This window comes from Thalia democratica, chromosome 8, assembly GCF_965202585.1.
Source record: "Thalia democratica chromosome 8, ktThaDemo2.hap1.1, whole genome shotgun sequence".
NCBI classification, from domain to species: domain Eukaryota; kingdom Metazoa; phylum Chordata; class Thaliacea; order Salpida; family Salpidae; genus Thalia; species Thalia democratica.
In genome coordinates, this window is record NC_139172.1 from 1,550,956 (window position 1) to 1,574,915 (window position 23,960).

General features: G+C 28.9%; 5 protein-coding genes across 5 annotated transcripts; all 5 read right to left on the reverse strand.

The window, feature by feature from the left end:
- Window positions 1–213: 213 nt before the first annotated feature.
- LOC145842319 (nuclear RNA export factor 1-like) lies at window positions 214–2,127 on the reverse strand. The gene is made up of 3 exons (XM_082949744.1): window positions 2,093–2,127; window positions 1,337–1,807; window positions 214–1,207 (listed from the first exon to the last, which is right to left on the reverse strand). Exons 1-3 carry the CDS (start codon window positions 2,125–2,127, stop codon window positions 214–216), a joined length of 1,500 nt encoding a protein of 499 aa, XP_082805870.1.
- Window positions 2,128–5,371: 3,244 nt separating this feature from the next.
- Window positions 5,372–7,285, reverse strand: LOC145842321 (nuclear RNA export factor 1-like). The gene is made up of 3 exons (XM_082949745.1): window positions 7,251–7,285; window positions 6,495–6,965; window positions 5,372–6,365 (listed from the first exon to the last, which is right to left on the reverse strand). The coding sequence occupies exons 1-3, from the start codon at window positions 7,283–7,285 to the stop codon at window positions 5,372–5,374; spliced, it is 1,500 nt and encodes a 499-aa protein (XP_082805871.1).
- Window positions 7,286–10,529: 3,244 nt separating this feature from the next.
- LOC145842323 (nuclear RNA export factor 1-like) lies at window positions 10,530–12,443 on the reverse strand. Its single transcript, XM_082949747.1, has 3 exons — window positions 12,409–12,443; window positions 11,653–12,123; window positions 10,530–11,523 (listed from the first exon to the last, which is right to left on the reverse strand). Exons 1-3 carry the CDS (start codon window positions 12,441–12,443, stop codon window positions 10,530–10,532), a joined length of 1,500 nt encoding a protein of 499 aa, XP_082805873.1.
- A 3,244-nt stretch (window positions 12,444–15,687) lies between these two features.
- On the reverse strand, window positions 15,688–17,601 carry LOC145842324 (nuclear RNA export factor 1-like). Its single transcript, XM_082949749.1, has 3 exons — window positions 17,567–17,601; window positions 16,811–17,281; window positions 15,688–16,681 (listed from the first exon to the last, which is right to left on the reverse strand). Exons 1-3 carry the CDS (start codon window positions 17,599–17,601, stop codon window positions 15,688–15,690), a joined length of 1,500 nt encoding a protein of 499 aa, XP_082805875.1.
- Window positions 17,602–20,845: 3,244 nt separating this feature from the next.
- LOC145842325 (nuclear RNA export factor 1-like) lies at window positions 20,846–23,572 on the reverse strand. Its single transcript, XM_082949750.1, has 5 exons — window positions 23,482–23,572; window positions 23,147–23,330; window positions 22,725–22,835; window positions 21,969–22,439; window positions 20,846–21,839 (listed from the first exon to the last, which is right to left on the reverse strand). Exons 1-5 carry the CDS (start codon window positions 23,570–23,572, stop codon window positions 20,846–20,848), a joined length of 1,851 nt encoding a protein of 616 aa, XP_082805876.1.
- Window positions 23,573–23,960: the final 388 nt, after the last annotated feature.

Genomic DNA, 23,960 nt, shown 5'->3' on the forward strand with positions numbered 1-23,960 from the left:
TTAGACCATTTTTTAGCTTATACTTATTGATAATATAAAAACTTATTTTTTTTTAATTAAAATTTATTAAAATTGTAAAAGAAAACAACAACAAATAAAAGAGCTCAATTAAAAATTTGTTAAAATCAAGGGAAAAAATAACAAGAAAAGAAGCTTTTAGTTAAGATCGATAGTTCGTTTTAGCTTCTTTGTTTTTATTTTGTTAACAGTATTTTAGAATTGATATGCTTCAAGCGGTATGTGGTTGTTTTTGTGCAGTTCCATAAAATTTCTTCCGGCTTTATCATAATCCCACCCGTTGTTGTGCAGACATTCGTGCGAATATTTCTCGTTCATTCCTGAGTCTTTCATGAAAGTTTTCAACATCTCCGTTCGCACGTCACACGGCGGTCGTGGCAACTGGTTGATTGCGGCCACCTTGGTGGCGTTTTCTTTCTTTTCGGCGACCGATTGGTTCCTGATATGGAGCATGTCGCTCAGTATTGTAAATTTAATTTCAGCGGAAATTGCGCAGGATATGCTTCTGGTGAAGGCGCGAACTTTACCACCGGCTTCTTCAAAAGTGCCGCTGATAACGTAACTGATGAACTCACTAGAGCAGAACGTGACATCACAAACAAAGCTGTCCATGATGTGTTTTGATAAGGGTAGCTTGCGCAACGCTTTCACAATTTCCTCTCTCCCAAAGTAATACTTTTTGGAATCGGACTTATTACAACCGACTCTGACTTTCTGTCGGTTGTTTGGTGTGCACTCCTTGCACACTTCCAAGTATTTTTTCATTGTAGAATCTTTATCATTGCTAGAAATTGTCAAGCTAAACTGTGAATCTTTACAGTAAAAGTTGCTTGCATCATCTGAGGTTTTTACTTTGTCAAGGCAACTGAATAAGTTTTTGACATGATTGATGAACACTTCTTTTGCACTATCAGAAAGCAGCATAAAGTTGCTTCCCATAGTTTTTGGTATTTCATACTCTGCAACATCTATTTTAACTGGAGGCTCATAACCTCTGCAGTTAAGTTTGATCAAGTCTGGAAAAAGTTTCCGCCAGTTGCTTATATCATTTACAGTTGCATCTTGACTGCTATCGTATAACTTAAGCTCAATTAAATTCCAATCTCTTAATGCTTTCAAATCTTTTACAATTTTAATGTGATTTTCAGCAACTGAGAGACGGTTAATATTGGGAAACATATCAATGAGGCTGTTTTTGAGAAAGCCAATTGATTTATAACTTAAGTTATTTTTTTCTAAATTTAATGTTGTGATTCTTTTATTTTGATCACTTCCTCTGAACAGCGAATCTAATGTTTTTACAATAATTGTAAAATACTCGCTTCTATGCAATTTAATTCTGATACCTTGCTTCTTCAGAGTTTTGTCAAAGCTGAGACCGCTCAAGTCAAGAACGCCTTGTTCTAAATAGACCCGGCTTTTGATGCACTGCTTAATGCTTTCTAGTTGCTCGTCACGGTAAACATCAGACTTTGCTGTGTACCTAACTACTTTCAGCATATCATCACCGAAACTGCTGGTAAGTTGACGGTTGCAACTCAACAGCGCATCTGCTTTGCCTTTTCCAAGCACATAGAAACTAGCATCACCGTTGAAAACGTGATACTGCCTGTATTCTATGGGAGCATCAATAATTTTACTCATTTTTTCAATCAATTGAGTTTCAACTTCATCTGCGCCTCGAAATACTTTTATTTGGTACCAGGCGTTTTCTACATCAACTTTTGACTTATTGATGTTGTTGAAGTTGTTTTTGATTGCGGCAGGAGATATTTTGATATTTTCTCTCCTGTCAATTTTAAACTTTCTTATTATTGATCCTCTGTTTCGGCTCAACGGGTCACTGTGAAATTTAATACATTAAAGTTTTGTTTTACAAGGTAGTAAAACCTTGTACTCATAACCAAAACCTTGTACTCAAAACAATTGAATTTTTATTCAATATTATATTTTGATAAATGTTTTAGTTATTTTTATTATTAGTCTTAAGAGTTTACGTATAATAAAAAAGTACAAAAACTTAATATTTTAATTATACGAAAAATAAGTTTAAAAAAAACAAACAACAACTTACAATTTCTTTTTGTGAGCGTATAAGTCTCCCTTCATAATGACACAACCGTCATTATCTATATCATTATTATTTTGTGGTCGTCGTTTTCCAAGGCGGTCATAAACTGTTTTCCTTTAAAATAGTTTTTGTTTAACAATTTAAAAGTTTCATTATCAAATCGAAAAAATATACCATTCATGAGGAACGGTCTATAAAGCGTTACAAACAATTTATAAAACCTGAGTTACTGTAGTCTCAAATTTAAATATAAAATAGAATATCATAAGTATAGTATTGAGAAAAACAAACTACTGTTGAATAAATAATTTAAAAACATTGCGATTCAATATTTGTATTCAAGCTAACTTTGTAAATAACCAACTTTCAATTTCATTTTTAAATAACTCAACTTAATTCTATTTAAACTAGTTGTTAATTAAAACCTTTGTTTTCCTAGACGACCCTTGACTTTGTAACATTTCATTTTGTTTTTGTAACGTTTTCTACCACTTTTGTACGATGTAGAACATTTTTCTAATGTCTTAGGTTCGTAACAATCTCCGTGATCAACATGATGTAATGAGATGTTAAGTCTTTCATCATGATCATTGTTTTTTTTATGAGATTCTGAAAAATAGTTTGTTTCGACGTTTAGCTAATTTACATGACTAAAAATATTATAAAAACACATTTACCTAGGTAACTTAAAAACTTATATAACTTAATAACGGTAAGAAAAAACATCTTAATAATTTTATAAGAACACTGTAAACATTACCTCTGCTTTTAGGTGGTTTATATAATTGAATACTTTTCTTTTGAACTGTAATGTTTTTCATTTTTGACAGTAAATCTTCCATATTTGTCATTATTTATTTGCGTTATATGTTACTAAGCTGTTCTGAAAATACGCCACTAGTTAGTTTAAGTACAGTCATCTATTCATTTTTCTAAAATACATATATTAAATAAAAATTAGAGACATGTATCATAAAACCATTTTTGTTGTGCAAAAAAGTAAAACATGTTTCAGCTAATACTTATCAACTACTTTTGTTAGCAACTAATTATATCATAAACGTTAATTAAGTAGCTTTAGGTTTTATCAGAGTAAGATAAAAAGTAAGATCAATTAAGTAAGATCAAAAGTTTAAAATTACATAATTAATTTGTGTTAATGTAATTATAAACTGTTAATAACTGTTAAAAACTGTTAAAATAACGAGTAAATTCAGTTTGAAACTTGCTTTGTTATATTTTAAATCCCACAATACTAACTATAAGTAACAAATATAGTTTTATAATTTTTAAAACAATTGTAGTTATAACATTAAACTTTAAAATTATTTAAGTTAAAAGAAGCATAATTAACTTAAGCTTTTAACACAAACTAAATTTTACATAAATTATTATTTGGTGTGCTGCTATAATTAGACTGAATATCTGATGCAATACTACTCTAAAATACTAATTTACAAGTATGATTTAGTTATAAGTACTAAATTATAATTTAAATGTCCTTTCTCGAGAATTTTCTTAAACCTGTCGTCTCAATAACTATAGGTTTTTATATTTACTTATAAACAACTTTGTCATATTAATCTTACATTATATTATAATTATATTTTTTCTAACTATTTTATCAAAGTCATCAAGTGATATCTATCACTTAATACAATACACTTTTAGCTAGCTTTAATTCTAACCTAATCATAATGTAAACTAAAAACAAACAAAAAGTGCCTTGGTTTGTTAACAAAATTAAACTTGTCTGACTTTTTTTGCTTAACTTTTAATAAACAATGAGTTTTTATAAACTTTCATGTATTATTTTTTTCAAAGGTAAAACTATTTTGTTATTGTACTAGCCAAATCATATCTATTTATTTTTAGATACTAAAGAATAATAAAAACATGGTCAACTTTAGAACTTGAACAAACAATTTTTCATATAAAATAACAATATTAAACTTTAAGACTATTTCAGCTAGTAAAAAACTAATTTACGTAAGCTTCCGTACAAACTAAAACTTACATGTTGCTCTCATGACTGCTAAACTCAAATGAAAAAAATTTGATAAGTTCAACTATTTATACAAAAACTGCGCCAACTAGTGGCAATTGCGTCAGTATTCGAATATGGCCATTTTTTTGTCTGGCACCAGTACTCAGGGTTAAAACAATAAATAATGCAAGTAACTTCTAGCAACGTTCTGACTTTTTTTGCTTAACTTTTAATAAACAATAAGTTTTTATAAATTTTCATGTATTATTTTTTTCAAAGGTAAAACTATTTTTTTATTGTACTAGCCAAATCATATCTATTTATTTTTAGATACTAAAGTATAATAAAAACATGGTCAACTTTAGAACTTGAACAAACAATTTTTTATACAATTAACAATATTGAACGTACGAAAAAAAAAGCGCTCAAATATTTGGTCCTAGGACCTGATGTACGAAAAAACCTTTCGGTTATTGAGTCATACACCAGGATACAGTTTAATGTCATGTCCAGGACAGAATACTAAACTTAACTAACTAAATATAACTATTTAAGCTAGTACAAAACTAATTTGCATAAGCTTTTGCACAAATATCGAAAGCCGTCCTCTAGTTTTTGTTTAATTTTATACATGTCAGTCTTATATTCAATAAAAAACTAAATTTTGCCAAATCTCGGTTCAGTTTATTTTCAAACATGACCAATGGGATTTATCAGTGCAAACACTTTTATTTCTTAAAATATTAGACTGTAGTCTAAATTAAACTATTTATCTATAATAATAATAAACTGAAAGTATCCAAACGAAAGTATGATATTTAAAATGATTGAGTTACAGTAAAGCCTTATGTTTTATATTATATGACCTTGATGTTTTAATGCAAATGAAATAGTTTTGGAGTAGGCAATCTAAGTATTATTTTTATATAAAATAGTTCATTTATTGTAATTTATTTCTATTGTATTAGATATTATTTTATGATAATTAATACTAAACATCAATTTCTTTGCATAAAAAACTCTTCTATCAAAGGTTTTCGCATTCTTTTCTGCGGATATATCAGTGAAAACTTTTATTTTACTTAGACCATTTTTTAGCTTATACTTATTGATAATATCAAAACTTATTTTTTTTTAATTAAAATTTATTAAAATTGTAAAAGAAAACAACAACAAATAAAAGAGCTCAATTAAAAATTTGTTAAAATCAAGGGAAAAAATAACAAGAAAAGAAGCTTTTAGTTAAGATCGATAGTTCGTTTTAGCTTCTTTGTTTTTATTTTGTTAACAGTATTTTAGAATTGATATGCTTCAAGCGGTATGTGGTTGTTTTTGTGCAGTTCCATAAAATTTCTTCCGGCTTTATCATAATCCCACCCGTTGTTGTGCAGACATTCGTGCGAATATTTCTCGTTCATTCCTGAGTCTTTCATGAAAGTTTTCAACATCTCCGTTCGCACGTCACACGGCGGTCGTGGCAACTGGTTGATTGCGGCCACCTTGGTGGCGTTTTCTTTCTTTTCGGCGACCGATTGGTTCCTGATATGGAGCATGTCGCTCAGTATTGTAAATTTAATTTCAGCGGAAATTGCGCAGGATATGCTTCTGGTGAAGGCGCGAACTTTACCACCGGCTTCTTCAAAAGTGCCGCTGATAACGTAACTGATGAACTCACTAGAGCAGAACGTGACATCACAAACAAAGCTGTCCATGATGTGTTTTGATAAGGGTAGCTTGCGCAACGCTTTCACAATTTCCTCTCTCCCAAAGTAATACTTTTTGGAATCGGACTTATTACAACCGACTCTGACTTTCTGTCGGTTGTTTGGTGTGCACTCCTTGCACACTTCCAAGTATTTTTTCATTGTAGAATCTTTATCATTGCTAGAAATTGTCAAGCTAAACTGTGAATCTTTACAGTAAAAGTTGCTTGCATCATCTGAGGTTTTTACTTTGTCAAGGCAACTGAATAAGTTTTTGACATGATTGATGAACACTTCTTTTGCACTATCAGAAAGCAGCATAAAGTTGCTTCCCATAGTTTTTGGTATTTCATACTCTGCAACATCTATTTTAACTGGAGGCTCATAACCTCTGCAGTTAAGTTTGATCAAGTCTGGAAAAAGTTTCCGCCAGTTGCTTATATCATTTACAGTTGCATCTTGACTGCTATCGTATAACTTAAGCTCAATTAAATTCCAATCTCTTAATGCTTTCAAATCTTTTACAATTTTAATGTGATTTTCAGCAACTGAGAGACGGTTAATATTGGGAAACATATCAATGAGGCTGTTTTTGAGAAAGCCAATTGATTTATAACTTAAGTTATTTTTTTCTAAATTTAATGTTGTGATTCTTTTATTTTGATCACTTCCTCTGAACAGCGAATCTAATGTTTTTACAATAATTGTAAAATACTCGCTTCTATGCAATTTAATTCTGATACCTTGCTTCTTCAGAGTTTTGTCAAAGCTGAGACCGCTCAAGTCAAGAACGCCTTGTTCTAAATAGACCCGGCTTTTGATGCACTGCTTAATGCTTTCTAGTTGCTCGTCACGGTAAACATCAGACTTTGCTGTGTACCTAACTACTTTCAGCATATCATCACCGAAACTGCTGGTAAGTTGACGGTTGCAACTCAACAGCGCATCTGCTTTGCCTTTTCCAAGCACATAGAAACTAGCATCACCGTTGAAAACGTGATACTGCCTGTATTCTATGGGAGCATCAATAATTTTACTCATTTTTTCAATCAATTGAGTTTCAACTTCATCTGCGCCTCGAAATACTTTTATTTGGTACCAGGCGTTTTCTACATCAACTTTTGACTTATTGATGTTGTTGAAGTTGTTTTTGATTGCGGCAGGAGATATTTTGATATTTTCTCTCCTGTCAATTTTAAACTTTCTTATTATTGATCCTCTGTTTCGGCTCAACGGGTCACTGTGAAATTTAATACATTAAAGTTTTGTTTTACAAGGTAGTAAAACCTTGTACTCATAACCAAAACCTTGTACTCAAAACAATTGAATTTTTATTCAATATTATATTTTGATAAATGTTTTAGTTATTTTTATTATTAGTCTTAAGAGTTTACGTATAATAAAAAAGTACAAAAACTTAATATTTCAATTATACGAAAAATAAGTTTAAAAAAAACAAACAACAACTTACAATTTCTTTTTGTGAGCGTATAAGTCTCCCTTCATAATGACACAACCGTCATTATCTATATCATTATTATTTTGTGGTCGTCGTTTTCCAAGGCGGTCATAAACTGTTTTCCTTTAAAATAGTTTTTGTTTAACAATTTAAAAGTTTCATTATCAAATCGAAAAAATATACCATTCATGAGGAACGGTCTATAAAGCGTTACAAACAATTTATAAAACCTGAGTTACTGTAGTCTCAAATTTAAATATAAAATAGAATATCATAAGTATAGTATTGAGAAAAACAAACTACTGTTGAATAAATAATTTAAAAACATTGCGATTCAATATTTGTATTCAAGCTAACTTTGTAAATAACCAACTTTCAATTTCATTTTTAAATAACTCAACTTAATTCTATTTAAACTAGTTGTTTATTAAAACCTTTGTTTTCCTAGACGACCCTTGACTTTGTAACATTTCATTTTGTTTTTGTAACGTTTTCTACCACTTTTGTACGATGTAGAACATTTTTCTAATGTCTTAGGTTCGTAACAATCTCCGTGATCAACATGATGTAATGAGATGTTAAGTCTTTCATCATGATCATTGTTTTTTTTATGAGATTCTGAAAAATAGTTTGTTTCGACGTTTAGCTAATTTACATGACTAAAAATATTATAAAAACACATTTACCTAGGTAACTTAAAAACTTATATAACTTAATAACGGTAAGAAAAAACATCTTAATAATTTTATAAGAACACTGTAAACATTACCTCTGCTTTTAGGTGGTTTATATAATTGAATACTTTTCTTTTGAACTGTAATGTTTTTCATTTTTGACAGTAAATCTTCCATATTTGTCATTATTTATTTGCGTTATATGTTACTAAGCTGTTCTGAAAATACGCCACTAGTTAGTTTAAGTACAGTCATCTATTCATTTTTCTAAAATACATATATTAAATAAAAATTAGAGACATGTATCATAAAACCATTTTTGTTGTGCAAAAAAGTAAAACATGTTTCAGCTAATACTTATCAACTACTTTTGTTAGCAACTAATTATATCATAAACGTTAATTAAGTAGCTTTAGGTTTTATCAGAGTAAGATAAAAAGTAAGATCAATTAAGTAAGATCAAAAGTTTAAAATTACATAATTAATTTGTGTTAATGTAATTATAAACTGTTAATAACTGTTAAAAACTGTTAAAATAACGAGTAAATTCAGTTTGAAACTTGCTTTGTTATATTTTAAATCCCACAATACTAACTATAAGTAACAAATATAGTTTTATAATTTTTAAAACAATTGTAGTTATAACATTAAACTTTAAAATTATTTAAGTTAAAAGAAGCATAATTAACTTAAGCTTTTAACACAAACTAAATTTTACATAAATTATTATTTGGTGTGCTGCTATAATTAGACTGAATATCTGATGCAATACTACTCTAAAATACTAATTTACAAGTATGATTTAGTTATAAGTACTAAATTATAATTTAAATGTCCTTTCTCGAGAATTTTCTTAAACCTGTCGTCTCAATAACTATAGGTTTTTATATTTACTTATAAACAACTTTGTCATATTAATCTTACATTATATTATAATTATATTTTTTCTAACTATTTTATCAAAGTCATCAAGTGATATCTATCACTTAATACAATACACTTTTAGCTAGCTTTAATTCTAACCTAATCATAATGTAAACTAAAAACAAACAAAAAGTGCCTTGGTTTGTTAACAAAATTAAACTTGTCTGACTTTTTTTGCTTAACTTTTAATAAACAATGAGTTTTTATAAACTTTCATGTATTATTTTTTTCAAAGGTAAAACTATTTTGTTATTGTACTAGCCAAATCATATCTATTTATTTTTAGATACTAAAGTATAATAAAAACATGGTCAACTTTAGAACTTGAACAAACAATTTTTCATATAAAATAACAATATTAAACTTTAAGACTATTTCAGCTAGTAAAAAACTAATTTACGTAAGCTTCCGTACAAACTAAAACTTACATGTTGCTCTCATGACTGCTAAACTCAAATGAAAAAAATTTGATAAGTTCAACTATTTATACAAAAACTGCGCCAACTAGTGGCAATTGCGTCAGTATTCGAATATGGCCATTTTTTTGTCTGGCACCAGTACTCAGGGTTAAAACAATAAATAATGCAAGTAACTTCTAGCAACGTTCTGACTTTTTTTGCTTAACTTTTAATAAACAATAAGTTTTTATAAATTTTCATGTATTATTTTTTTCAAAGGTAAAACTATTTTTTTATTGTACTAGCCAAATCATATCTATTTATTTTTAGATACTAAAGTATAATAAAAACATGGTCAACTTTAGAACTTGAACAAACAATTTTTTATACAATTAACAATATTGAACGTACGAAAAAAAAAGCGCTCAAATATTTGGTCCTAGGACCTGATGTACGAAAAAACCTTTCGGTTATTGAGTCATACACCAGGATACAGTTTAATGTCATGTCCAGGACAGAATACTAAACTTAACTAACTAAATATAACTATTTAAGCTAGTACAAAACTAATTTGCATAAGCTTTTGCACAAATATCGAAAGCCGTCCTCTAGTTTTTGTTTAATTTTATACATGTCAGTCTTATATTCAATAAAAAACTAAATTTTGCCAAATCTCGGTTCAGTTTATTTTCAAACATGACCAATGGGATTTATCAGTGCAAACACTTTTATTTCTTAAAATATTAGACTGTAGTCTAAATTAAACTATTTATCTATAATAATAATAAACTGAAAGTATCCAAACGAAAGTATGATATTTAAAATGATTGAGTTACAGTAAAGCCTTATGTTTTATATTATATGACCTTGATGTTTTAATGCAAATGAAATAGTTTTGGAGTAGGCAATCTAAGTATTATTTTTATATAAAATAGTTCATTTATTGTAATTTATTTCTATTGTATTAGATATTATTTTATGATAATTAATACTAAACATCAATTTCTTTGCATAAAAAACTCTTCTATCAAAGGTTTTCGCATTCTTTTCTGCGGATATATCAGTGAAAACTTTTATTTTACTTAGACCATTTTTTAGCTTATACTTATTGATAATATAAAAACTTATTTTTTTTTAATTAAAATTTATTAAAATTGTAAAAGAAAACAACAACAAATAAAAGAGCTCAATTAAAAATTTGTTAAAATCAAGGGAAAAAATAACAAGAAAAGAAGCTTTTAGTTAAGATCGATAGTTCGTTTTAGCTTCTTTGTTTTTATTTTGTTAACAGTATTTTAGAATTGATATGCTTCAAGCGGTATGTGGTTGTTTTTGTGCAGTTCCATAAAATTTCTTCCGGCTTTATCATAATCCCACCCGTTGTTGTGCAGACATTCGTGCGAATATTTCTCGTTCATTCCTGAGTCTTTCATGAAAGTTTTCAACATCTCCGTTCGCACGTCACACGGCGGTCGTGGCAACTGGTTGATTGCGGCCACCTTGGTGGCGTTTTCTTTCTTTTCGGCGACCGATTGGTTCCTGATATGGAGCATGTCGCTCAGTATTGTAAATTTAATTTCAGCGGAAATTGCGCAGGATATGCTTCTGGTGAAGGCGCGAACTTTACCACCGGCTTCTTCAAAAGTGCCGCTGATAACGTAACTGATGAACTCACTAGAGCAGAACGTGACATCACAAACAAAGCTGTCCATGATGTGTTTTGATAAGGGTAGCTTGCGCAACGCTTTCACAATTTCCTCTCTCCCAAAGTAATACTTTTTGGAATCGGACTTATTACAACCGACTCTGACTTTCTGTCGGTTGTTTGGTGTGCACTCCTTGCACACTTCCAAGTATTTTTTCATTGTAGAATCTTTATCATTGCTAGAAATTGTCAAGCTAAACTGTGAATCTTTACAGTAAAAGTTGCTTGCATCATCTGAGGTTTTTACTTTGTCAAGGCAACTGAATAAGTTTTTGACATGATTGATGAACACTTCTTTTGCACTATCAGAAAGCAGCATAAAGTTGCTTCCCATAGTTTTTGGTATTTCATACTCTGCAACATCTATTTTAACTGGAGGCTCATAACCTCTGCAGTTAAGTTTGATCAAGTCTGGAAAAAGTTTCCGCCAGTTGCTTATATCATTTACAGTTGCATCTTGACTGCTATCGTATAACTTAAGCTCAATTAAATTCCAATCTCTTAATGCTTTCAAATCTTTTACAATTTTAATGTGATTTTCAGCAACTGAGAGACGGTTAATATTGGGAAACATATCAATGAGGCTGTTTTTGAGAAAGCCAATTGATTTATAACTTAAGTTATTTTTTTCTAAATTTAATGTTGTGATTCTTTTATTTTGATCACTTCCTCTGAACAGCGAATCTAATGTTTTTACAATAATTGTAAAATACTCGCTTCTATGCAATTTAATTCTGATACCTTGCTTCTTCAGAGTTTTGTCAAAGCTGAGACCGCTCAAGTCAAGAACGCCTTGTTCTAAATAGACCCGGCTTTTGATGCACTGCTTAATGCTTTCTAGTTGCTCGTCACGGTAAACATCAGACTTTGCTGTGTACCTAACTACTTTCAGCATATCATCACCGAAACTGCTGGTAAGTTGACGGTTGCAACTCAACAGCGCATCTGCTTTGCCTTTTCCAAGCACATAGAAACTAGCATCACCGTTGAAAACGTGATACTGCCTGTATTCTATGGGAGCATCAATAATTTTACTCATTTTTTCAATCAATTGAGTTTCAACTTCATCTGCGCCTCGAAATACTTTTATTTGGTACCAGGCGTTTTCTACATCAACTTTTGACTTATTGATGTTGTTGAAGTTGTTTTTGATTGCGGCAGGAGATATTTTGATATTTTCTCTCCTGTCAATTTTAAACTTTCTTATTATTGATCCTCTGTTTCGGCTCAACGGGTCACTGTGAAATTTAATACATTAAAGTTTTGTTTTACAAGGTAGTAAAACCTTGTACTCATAACCAAAACCTTGTACTCAAAACAATTGAATTTTTATTCAATATTATATTTTGATAAATGTTTTAGTTATTTTTATTATTAGTCTTAAGAGTTTACGTATAATAAAAAAGTACAAAAACTTAATATTTCAATTATACGAAAAATAAGTTTAAAAAAAACAAACAACAACTTACAATTTCTTTTTGTGAGCGTATAAGTCTCCCTTCATAATGACACAACCGTCATTATCTATATCATTATTATTTTGTGGTCGTCGTTTTCCAAGGCGGTCATAAACTGTTTTCCTTTAAAATAGTTTTTGTTTAACAATTTAAAAGTTTCATTATCAAATCGAAAAAATATACCATTCATGAGGAACGGTCTATAAAGCGTTACAAACAATTTATAAAACCTGAGTTACTGTAGTCTCAAATTTAAATATAAAATAGAATATCATAAGTATAGTATTGAGAAAAACAAACTACTGTTGAATAAATAATTTAAAAACATTGCGATTCAATATTTGTATTCAAGCTAACTTTGTAAATAACCAACTTTCAATTTCATTTTTAAATAACTCAACTTAATTCTATTTAAACTAGTTGTTAATTAAAACCTTTGTTTTCCTAGACGACCCTTGACTTTGTAACATTTCATTTTGTTTTTGTAACGTTTTCTACCACTTTTGTACGATGTAGAACATTTTTCTAATGTCTTAGGTTCGTAACAATCTCCGTGATCAACATGATGTAATGAGATGTTAAGTCTTTCATCATGATCATTGTTTTTTTTATGAGATTCTGAAAAATAGTTTGTTTCGACGTTTAGCTAATTTACATGACTAAAAATATTATAAAAACACATTTACCTAGGTAACTTAAAAACTTATATAACTTAATAACGGTAAGAAAAAACATCTTAATAATTTTATAAGAACACTGTAAACATTACCTCTGCTTTTAGGTGGTTTATATAATTGAATACTTTTCTTTTGAACTGTAATGTTTTTCATTTTTGACAGTAAATCTTCCATATTTGTCATTATTTATTTGCGTTATATGTTACTAAGCTGTTCTGAAAATACGCCACTAGTTAGTTTAAGTACAGTCATCTATTCATTTTTCTAAAATACATATATTAAATAAAAATTAGAGACATGTATCATAAAACCATTTTTGTTGTGCAAAAAAGTAAAACATGTTTCAGCTAATACTTATCAACTATTTTTGTTAGCAACTAATTATATCATAAACGTTAATTAAGTAGCTTTAGGTTTTATCAGAGTAAGATAAAAAGTAAGATCAATTAAGTAAGATCAAAAGTTTAAAATTACATAATTAATTTGTGTTAATGTAATTATAAACTGTTAATAACTGTTAAAAACTGTTAAAATAACGAGTAAATTCAGTTTGAAACTTGCTTTGTTATATTTTAAATCCCACAATACTAACTATAAGTAACAAATATAGTTTTATAATTTTTAAAACAATTGTAGTTATAACATTAAACTTTAAAATTATTTAAGTTAAAAGAAGCATAATTAACTTAAGCTTTTAACACAAACTAAATTTTACATAAATTATTATTTGGTGTGCTGCTATAATTAGACTGAATATCTGATGCAATACTACTCTAAAATACTAATTTACAAGTATGATTTAGTTATAAGTACTAAATTATAATTTAAATGTCCTTTCTCGAGAATTTTCTTAAACCTGTCGTCTCAATAACTATAGGTTTTTATATTTACTTATAAACAACTTTGTCATATTAATCTTACATTATATTATAATTATATTTTTTCTAACTATTTTATCAAAGTCATCAAGTGATATCTATCACTTAATACAATACACTTTTAGCTAGCTTTAATTCTAACCTAATCATAATGTAAACTAAAAACAAACAAAAAGTGCCTTGGTTTGTTAACAAAATTAAACTTGTCTGACTTTTTTTGCTTAACTTTTAATAAACAATGAGTTTTTATAAACTTTCATGTATTATTTTTTTCAAAGGTAAAACTATTTTGTTATTGTACTAGCCAAATCATATCTATTTATTTTTAGATACTAAAGTATAATAAAAACATGGTCAACTTTAGAACTTGAACAAACAATTTTTCATATAAAATAACAATATTAAACTTTAAGACTATTTCAGCTAGTAAAAAACTAATTTACGTAAGCTTCCGTACAAACTAAAACTTACATGTTGCTCTCATGACTGCTAAACTCAAATGAAAAAAATTTGATAAGTTCAACTATTTATACAAAAACTGCGCCAACTAGTGGCAATTGCGTCAGTATTCGAATATGGCCATTTTTTTGTCTGGCACCAGTACTCAGGGTTAAAACAATAAATAATGCAAGTAACTTCTAGCAACGTTCTGACTTTTTTTGCTTAACTTTTAATAAACAATAAGTTTTTATAAATTTTCATGTATTATTTTTTTCAAAGGTAAAACTATTTTTTTATTGTACTAGCCAAATCATATCTATTTATTTTTAGATACTAAAGTATAATAAAAACATGGTCAACTTTAGAACTTGAACAAACAATTTTTTATACAATTAACAATATTGAACGTACGAAAAAAAAAGCGCTCAAATATTTGGTCCTAGGACCTGATGTACGAAAAAACCTTTCGGTTATTGAGTCATACACCAGGATACAGTTTAATGTCATGTCCAGGACAGAATACTAAACTTAACTAACTAAATATAACTATTTAAGCTAGTACAAAACTAATTTGCATAAGCTTTTGCACAAATATCGAAAGCCGTCCTCTAGTTTTTGTTTAATTTTATACATGTCAGTCTTATATTCAATAAAAAACTAAATTTTGCCAAATCTCGGTTCAGTTTATTTTCAAACATGACCAATGGGATTTATCAGTGCAAACACTTTTATTTCTTAAAATATTAGACTGTAGTCTAAATTAAACTATTTATCTATAATAATAATAAACTGAAAGTATCCAAACGAAAGTATGATATTTAAAATGATTGAGTTACAGTAAAGCCTTATGTTTTATATTATATGACCTTGATGTTTTAATGCAAATGAAATAGTTTTGGAGTAGGCAATCTAAGTATTATTTTTATATAAAATAGTTCATTTATTGTAATTTATTTCTATTGTATTAGATATTATTTTATGATAATTAATACTAAACATCAATTTCTTTGCATAAAAAACTCTTCTATCAAAGGTTTTCGCATTCTTTTCTGCGGATATATCAGTGAAAACTTTTATTTTACTTAGACCATTTTTTAGCTTATACTTATTGATAATATCAAAACTTATTTTTTTTTAATTAAAATTTATTAAAATTGTAAAAGAAAACAACAACAAATAAAAGAGCTCAATTAAAAATTTGTTAAAATCAAGGGAAAAAATAACAAGAAAAGAAGCTTTTAGTTAAGATCGATAGTTCGTTTTAGCTTCTTTGTTTTTATTTTGTTAACAGTATTTTAGAATTGATATGCTTCAAGCGGTATGTGGTTGTTTTTGTGCAGTTCCATAAAATTTCTTCCGGCTTTATCATAATCCCACCCGTTGTTGTGCAGACATTCGTGCGAATATTTCTCGTTCATTCCTGAGTCTTTCATGAAAGTTTTCAACATCTCCGTTCGCACGTCACACGGCGGTCGTGGCAACTGGTTGATTGCGGCCACCTTGGTGGCGTTTTCTTTCTTTTCGGCGACCGATTGGTTCCTGATATGGAGCATGTCGCTCAGTATTGTAAATTTAATTTCAGCGGAAATTGCGCAGGATATGCTTCTGGTGAAGGCGCGAACTTTACCACCGGCTTCTTCAAAAGTGCCGCTGATAACGTAACTGATGAACTCACTAGAGCAGAACGTGACATCACAAACAAAGCTGTCCATGATGTGTTTTGATAAGGGTAGCTTGCGCAACGCTTTCACAATTTCCTCTCTCCCAAAGTAATACTTTTTGGAATCGGACTTATTACAACCGACTCTGACTTTCTGTCGGTTGTTTGGTGTGCACTCCTTGCACACTTCCAAGTATTTTTTCATTGTAGAATCTTTATCATTGCTAGAAATTGTCAAGCTAAACTGTGAATCTTTACAGTAAAAGTTGCTTGCATCATCTGAGGTTTTTACTTTGTCAAGGCAACTGAATAAGTTTTTGACATGATTGATGAACACTTCTTTTGCACTATCAGAAAGCAGCATAAAGTTGCTTCCCATAGTTTTTGGTATTTCATACTCTGCAACATCTATTTTAACTGGAGGCTCATAACCTCTGCAGTTAAGTTTGATCAAGTCTGGAAAAAGTTTCCGCCAGTTGCTTATATCATTTACAGTTGCATCTTGACTGCTATCGTATAACTTAAGCTCAATTAAATTCCAATCTCTTAATGCTTTCAAATCTTTTACAATTTTAATGTGATTTTCAGCAACTGAGAGACGGTTAATATTGGGAAACATATCAATGAGGCTGTTTTTGAGAAAGCCAATTGATTTATAACTTAAGTTATTTTTTTCTAAATTTAATGTTGTGATTCTTTTATTTTGATCACTTCCTCTGAACAGCGAATCTAATGTTTTTACAATAATTGTAAAATACTCGCTTCTATGCAATTTAATTCTGATACCTTGCTTCTTCAGAGTTTTGTCAAAGCTGAGACCGCTCAAGTCAAGAACGCCTTGTTCTAAATAGACCCGGCTTTTGATGCACTGCTTAATGCTTTCTAGTTGCTCGTCACGGTAAACATCAGACTTTGCTGTGTACCTAACTACTTTCAGCATATCATCACCGAAACTGCTGGTAAGTTGACGGTTGCAACTCAACAGCGCATCTGCTTTGCCTTTTCCAAGCACATAGAAACTAGCATCACCGTTGAAAACGTGATACTGCCTGTATTCTATGGGAGCATCAATAATTTTACTCATTTTTTCAATCAATTGAGTTTCAACTTCATCTGCGCCTCGAAATACTTTTATTTGGTACCAGGCGTTTTCTACATCAACTTTTGACTTATTGATGTTGTTGAAGTTGTTTTTGATTGCGGCAGGAGATATTTTGATATTTTCTCTCCTGTCAATTTTAAACTTTCTTATTATTGATCCTCTGTTTCGGCTCAACGGGTCACTGTGAAATTTAATACATTAAAGTTTTGTTTTACAAGGTAGTAAAACCTTGTACTCATAACCAAAACCTTGTACTCAAAACAATTGAATTTTTATTCAATATTATATTTTGATAAATGTTTTAGTTATTTTTATTATTAGTCTTAAGAGTTTACGTATAATAAAAAAGTACAAAAACTTAATATTTCAATTATACGAAAAATAAGTTTAAAAAAAACAAACAACAACTTACAATTTCTTTTTGTGAGCGTATAAGTCTCCCTTCATAATGACACAACCGTCATTATCTATATCATTATTATTTTGTGGTCGTCGTTTTCCAAGGCGGTCATAAACTGTTTTCCTTTAAAATAGTTTTTGTTTAACAATTTAAAAGTTTCATTATCAAATCGAAAAAATATACCATTCATGAGGAACGGTCTATAAAGCGTTACAAACAATTTATAAAACCTGAGTTACTGTAGTCTCAAATTTAAATATAAAATAGAATATCATAAGTATAGTATTGAGAAAAACAAACTACTGTTGAATAAATAATTTAAAAACATTGCGATTCAATATTTGTATTCAAGCTAACTTTGTAAATAACCAACTTTCAATTTCATTTTTAAATAACTCAACTTAATTCTATTTAAACTAGTTGTTAATTAAAACCTTTGTTTTCCTAGACGACCCTTGACTTTGTAACATTTCATTTTGTTTTTGTAACGTTTTCTACCACTTTTGTACGATGTAGAACATTTTTCTAATGTCTTAGGTTCGTAACAATCTCCGTGATCAACATGATGTAATGAGATGTTAAGTCTTTCATCATGATCATTGTTTTTTTTATGAGATTCTGAAAAATAGTTTGTTTCGACGTTTAGCTAATTTACATGACTAAAAATATTATAAAAACACATTTACCTAGGTAACTTAAAAACTTATATAACTTAATAACGGTAAGAAAAAACATCTTAATAATTTTATAAGAACACTGTAAACATTACCTCTGCTTTTAGGTGGTTTATATAATTGAATACTTTTCTTTTGAACTGTAATGTTTTTCATTTTTGACAGTAAATCTTCCATATTTGTCATTATTTATTTGCGTTATATGTTACTAAGCTGTTCTGAAAATACGCCACTAGTTAGTTTAAGTACAGTCATCTATTCATTTTTCTAAAATACATATATTAAATAAAAATTAGAGACATGTATCATAAAACCATTTTTGTTGTGCAAAAAAGTAAAACATGTTTCAGCTAATACTTATCAACTACTTTTGTTAGCAACTAATTATATCATAAACGTTAATTAAGTAGCTTTAGGTTTTATCAGAGTAAGATAAAAAGTAAGATCAATTAAGTAAGATCAAAAGTTTAAAATTACATAATTAATTTGTGTTAATGTAATTATAAACTGTTAATAACTGTTAAAAACTGTTAAAATAACGAGTAAATTCAGTTTGAAACTTGCTTTGTTATATTTTAAATCCCACAATACTAACTATAAGTAACAAATATAGTTTTATAATTTTTAAAACAATTGTAGTTATAACATTAAACTTTAAAATTATTTAAGTTAAAAGAAGCATAATTAACTTAAGCTTTTAACACAAACTAAATTTTACATAAATTATTATTTGGTGTGCTGCTATAATTAGACTGAATATCTGATGCAATACTACTCTAAAATACTAATTTACAAGTATGATTTAGTTATAAGTACTAAATTATAATTTAAATGTCCTTTCTCGAGAATTTTCTTAAACCTGTCGTCTCAATAACTATAGGTTTTTATATTTACTTATAAACAACTTTGTCATATTAATCTTACATTATATTATAATTATATTTTTTCTAACTATTTTATCAAAGTCATCAAGTGATATCTATCACTTAATACAATACACTTTTAGCTAGCTTTAATTCTAACCTAATCATAATGTAAACTAAAAACAAACAAAAAGTGCCTTGGTTTGTTAACAAAATTAAACTTGTCTGACTTTTTTTGCTTAACTTTTAATAAACAATGAGTTTTTATAAACTTTCATGTATTATTTTTTTCAAAGGTAAAACTATTTTGTTATTGTACTAGCCAAATCATATCTATTTATTTTTAGATACTAAAGTATAATAAAAACATGGTCAACTTTAGAACTTGAACAAACAATTTTTCATATAAAATAACAATATTAAACTTTAAGACTATTTCAGCTAGTAAAAAACTAATTTACGTAAGCTTCCGTACAAACTAAAACTTACATGTTGCTCTCATGACTGCTAAACTCAAATGAAAAAAATTTGATAAGTTCAACTATTTATACAAAAACTGCGCCAACTAGTGGCAATTGCGTCAGTATTCGAATATGGCCATTTTTTTGTCTGGCACCAGTACTCAGGGTTAAAACAATAAATAATGCAAGTAACTTCTAGCAACGTTCTGACTTTTTTTGCTTAACTTTTAATAAACAATAAGTTTTTATAAATTTTCATGTATTATTTTTTTCAAAGGTAAAACTATTTTTTTATTGTACTAGCCAAATCATATCTATTTATTTTTAGATACTAAAGTATAATAAAAACATGGTCAACTTTAGAACTTGAACAAACAATTTTTTATACAATTAACAATATTGAACGTACGAAAAAAAAAGCGCTCAAATATTTGGTCCTAGGACCTGATGTACGAAAAAACCTTTCGGTTATTGAGTCATACACCAGGATACAGTTTAATGTCATGTCCAGGACAGAATACTAAACTTAACTAACTAAATATAACTATTTAAGCTAGTACAAAACTAATTTGCATAAGCTTTTGCACAAATATCGAAAGCCGTCCTCTAGTTTTTGTTTAATTTTATACATGTCAGTCTTATATTCAATAAAAAACTAAATTTTGCCAAATCTCGGTTCAGTTTATTTTCAAACATGACCAATGGGATTTATCAGTGCAAACACTTTTATTTCTTAAAATATTAGACTGTAGTCTAAATTAAACTATTTATCTATAATAATAATAAACTGAAAGTATCCAAACGAAAGTATGATATTTAAAATGATTGAGTTACAGTAAAGCCTTATGTTTTATATTATATGACCTTGATGTTTTAATGCAAATGAAATAGTTTTGGAGTAGGCAATCTAAGTATTATTTTTATATAAAATAGTTCATTTATTGTAATTTATTTCTATTGTATTAGATATTATTTTATGATAATTAATACTAAACATCAATTTCTTTGCATAAAAAACTCTTCTATCAAAGGTTTTCGCATTCTTTTCTGCGGATATATCAGTGAAAACTTTTATTTTACTTAGACCATTTTTTAGCTTATACTTATTGATAATATAAACACTTATTTTTTTTTAATTAAAATTTATTAAAATTGTAAAAGAAAACAACAACAAATAAAAGAGCTCAATTAAAAATTTGTTAAAATCAAGGGAAAAAATAACAAGAAAAGAAGCTTTTAGTTAAGATCGATAGTTCGTTTTAGCTTCTTTGTTTTTATTTTGTTAACAGTATTTTAGAATTGATATGCTTCAAGCGGTATGTGGTTGTTTTTGTGCAGTTCCATAAAATTTCTTCCGGCTTTATCATAATCCCACCCGTTGTTGTGCAGACATTCGTGCGAATATTTCTCGTTCATTCCTGAGTCTTTCATGAAAGTTTTCAACATCTCCGTTCGCACGTCACACGGCGGTCGTGGCAACTGGTTGATTGCGGCCACCTTGGTGGCGTTTTCTTTCTTTTCGGCGACCGATTGGTTCCTGATATGGAGCATGTCGCTCAGTATTGTAAATTTAATTTCAGCGGAAATTGCGCAGGATATGCTTCTGGTGAAGGCGCGAACTTTACCACCGGCTTCTTCAAAAGTGCCGCTGATAACGTAACTGATGAACTCACTAGAGCAGAACGTGACATCACAAACAAAGCTGTCCATGATGTGTTTTGATAAGGGTAGCTTGCGCAACGCTTTCACAATTTCCTCTCTCCCAAAGTAATACTTTTTGGAATCGGACTTATTACAACCGACTCTGACTTTCTGTCGGTTGTTTGGTGTGCACTCCTTGCACACTTCCAAGTATTTTTTCATTGTAGAATCTTTATCATTGCTAGAAATTGTCAAGCTAAACTGTGAATCTTTACAGTAAAAGTTGCTTGCATCATCTGAGGTTTTTACTTTGTCAAGGCAACTGAATAAGTTTTTGACATGATTGATGAACACTTCTTTTGCACTATCAGAAAGCAGCATAAAGTTGCTTCCCATAGTTTTTGGTATTTCATACTCTGCAACATCTATTTTAACTGGAGGCTCATAATCTCTGCAGTTAAGTTTGATCAAGTCTGGAAAAAGTTTCCGCCAGTTGCTTATATCATTTACAGTTGCATCTTGACTGCTATCGTATAACTTAAGCTCAATTAAATTCCAATCTCTTAATGCTTTCAAATCTTTTACAATTTTAATGTGATTTTCAGCAACTGAGAGACGGTTAATATTGGGAAACATATCAATGAGGCTGTTTTTGAGAAAGCCAATTGATTTATAACTTAAGTTATTTTTTTCTAAATTTAATGTTGTGATTCTTTTATTTTGATCACTTCCTCTGAACAGCGAATCTAATGTTTTTACAATAATTGTAAAATACTCGCTTCTATGCAATTTAATTCTGATACCTTGCTTCTTCAGAGTTTTGTCAAAGCTGAGACCGCTCAAGTCAAGAACGCCTTGTTCTAAATAGACCCGGCTTTTGATGCACTGCTTAATGCTTTCTAGTTGCTCGTCACGGTAAACATCAGACTTTGCTGTGTACCTAACTACTTTCAGCATATCATCACCGAAACTGCTGGTAAGTTGACGGTTGCAACTCAACAGCGCATCTGCTTTGCCTTTTCCAAGCACATAGAAACTAGCATCACCGTTGAAAACGTGATACTGCCTGTATTCTATGGGAGCATCAATAATTTTACTCATTTTTTCAATCAATTGAGTTTCAACTTCATCTGCGCCTCGAAATACTTTTATTTGGTACCAGGCGTTTTCTACATCAACTTTTGACTTATTGATGTTGTTGAAGTTGTTTTTGATTGCGGCAGGAGATATTTTGATATTTTCTCTCCTGTCAATTTTAAACTTTCTTATTATTGATCCTCTGTTTCGGCTCAACGGGTCACTGTGAAATTTAATACATTAAAGTTTTGTTTTACAAGGTAGTAAAACCTTGTACTCATAACCAAAACCTTGTACTCAAAACAATTGAATTTTTATTCAATATTATATTTTGATAAATGTTTTAGTTATTTTTATTATTAGTCTTAAGAGTTTACGTATAATAAAAAAGTACAAAAACTTAATATTTCAATTATACGAAAAATAAGTTTAAAAAAAACAAACAACAACTTACAATTTCTTTTTGTGAGCGTATAAGTCTCCCTTCATAATGACACAACCGTCATTATCTATATCATTATTATTTTGTGGTCGTCGTTTTCCAAGGCGGTCATAAACTGTTTTCCTTTAAAATAGTTTTTGTTTAACAATTTAAAAGTTTCATTATCAAATCGAAAAAATATACCATTCATGAGGAACGGTCTATAAAGCGTTACAAACAATTTATAAAACCTGAGTTACTGTAGTCTCAAATTTAAATATAAAATAGAATATCATAAGTATAGTATTGAGAAAAACAAACTACTGTTGAATAAATAATTTAAAAACATTGCGATTCAATATTTGTATTCAAGCTAACTTTGTAAATAACCAACTTTCAATTTCATTTTTAAATAACTCAACTTAATTCTATTTAAACTAGTTGTTAATTAAAACCTTTGTTTTCCTAGACGACCCTTGACTTTGTAACATTTCATTTTGTTTTTGTAACGTTTTCTACCACTTTTGTACGATGTAGAACATTTTTCTAATGTCTTAGGTTCGTAACAATCTCCGTGATCAACATGATGTAATGAGATGTTAAGTCTTTCATCATGATCATTGTTTTTATTATGAGATTCTGAAAAATAGTTTGTTTCGACGTTTAGCTAATTTACATGACTAAAAATATTATAAAAACACATTTACCTAGGCAACTTAAAAACTTATATAACTTAATAACGGTAAGAAAAAACATCTTAATAATTTTATAAGAACACTGTAAACATTACCTCTGCTTTTAGGTGGTTTATATAATTGAATACTTTTCTTTTGAACTGTAATGTTTTTCATTTTTGACAGTAAATCTTCCATATTTGTCATTATTTATTTGCGTTATATGTTACTAAGCTGTTCTGAAAATACGCCACTAGTTAGTTTAAGTACAGTCATCTATTCATTTTTCTAAAATACATATATTAAATAAAAATTAGAGACATGTATCATAAAACCATTTTTGTTGTGCAAAAAAGTAAAACATGTTTCAGTTAATACTTATCAACTACTTTTGTTAGCAACTAATTATATCATAAACGTTAATTAAGTAGCTTTAGGTTTTATCAGAGTAAGATAAAAAGTAAGATCAATTAAGTAAGATCAAAAGTTTAAAATTACATAATTAATTTGTGTTAATGTAATTATAAACTGTTAATAACTGTTAAAAACTGTTAAAATAACGAGTAAATTCAGTTTGAAACTTGCTTTGTTATAT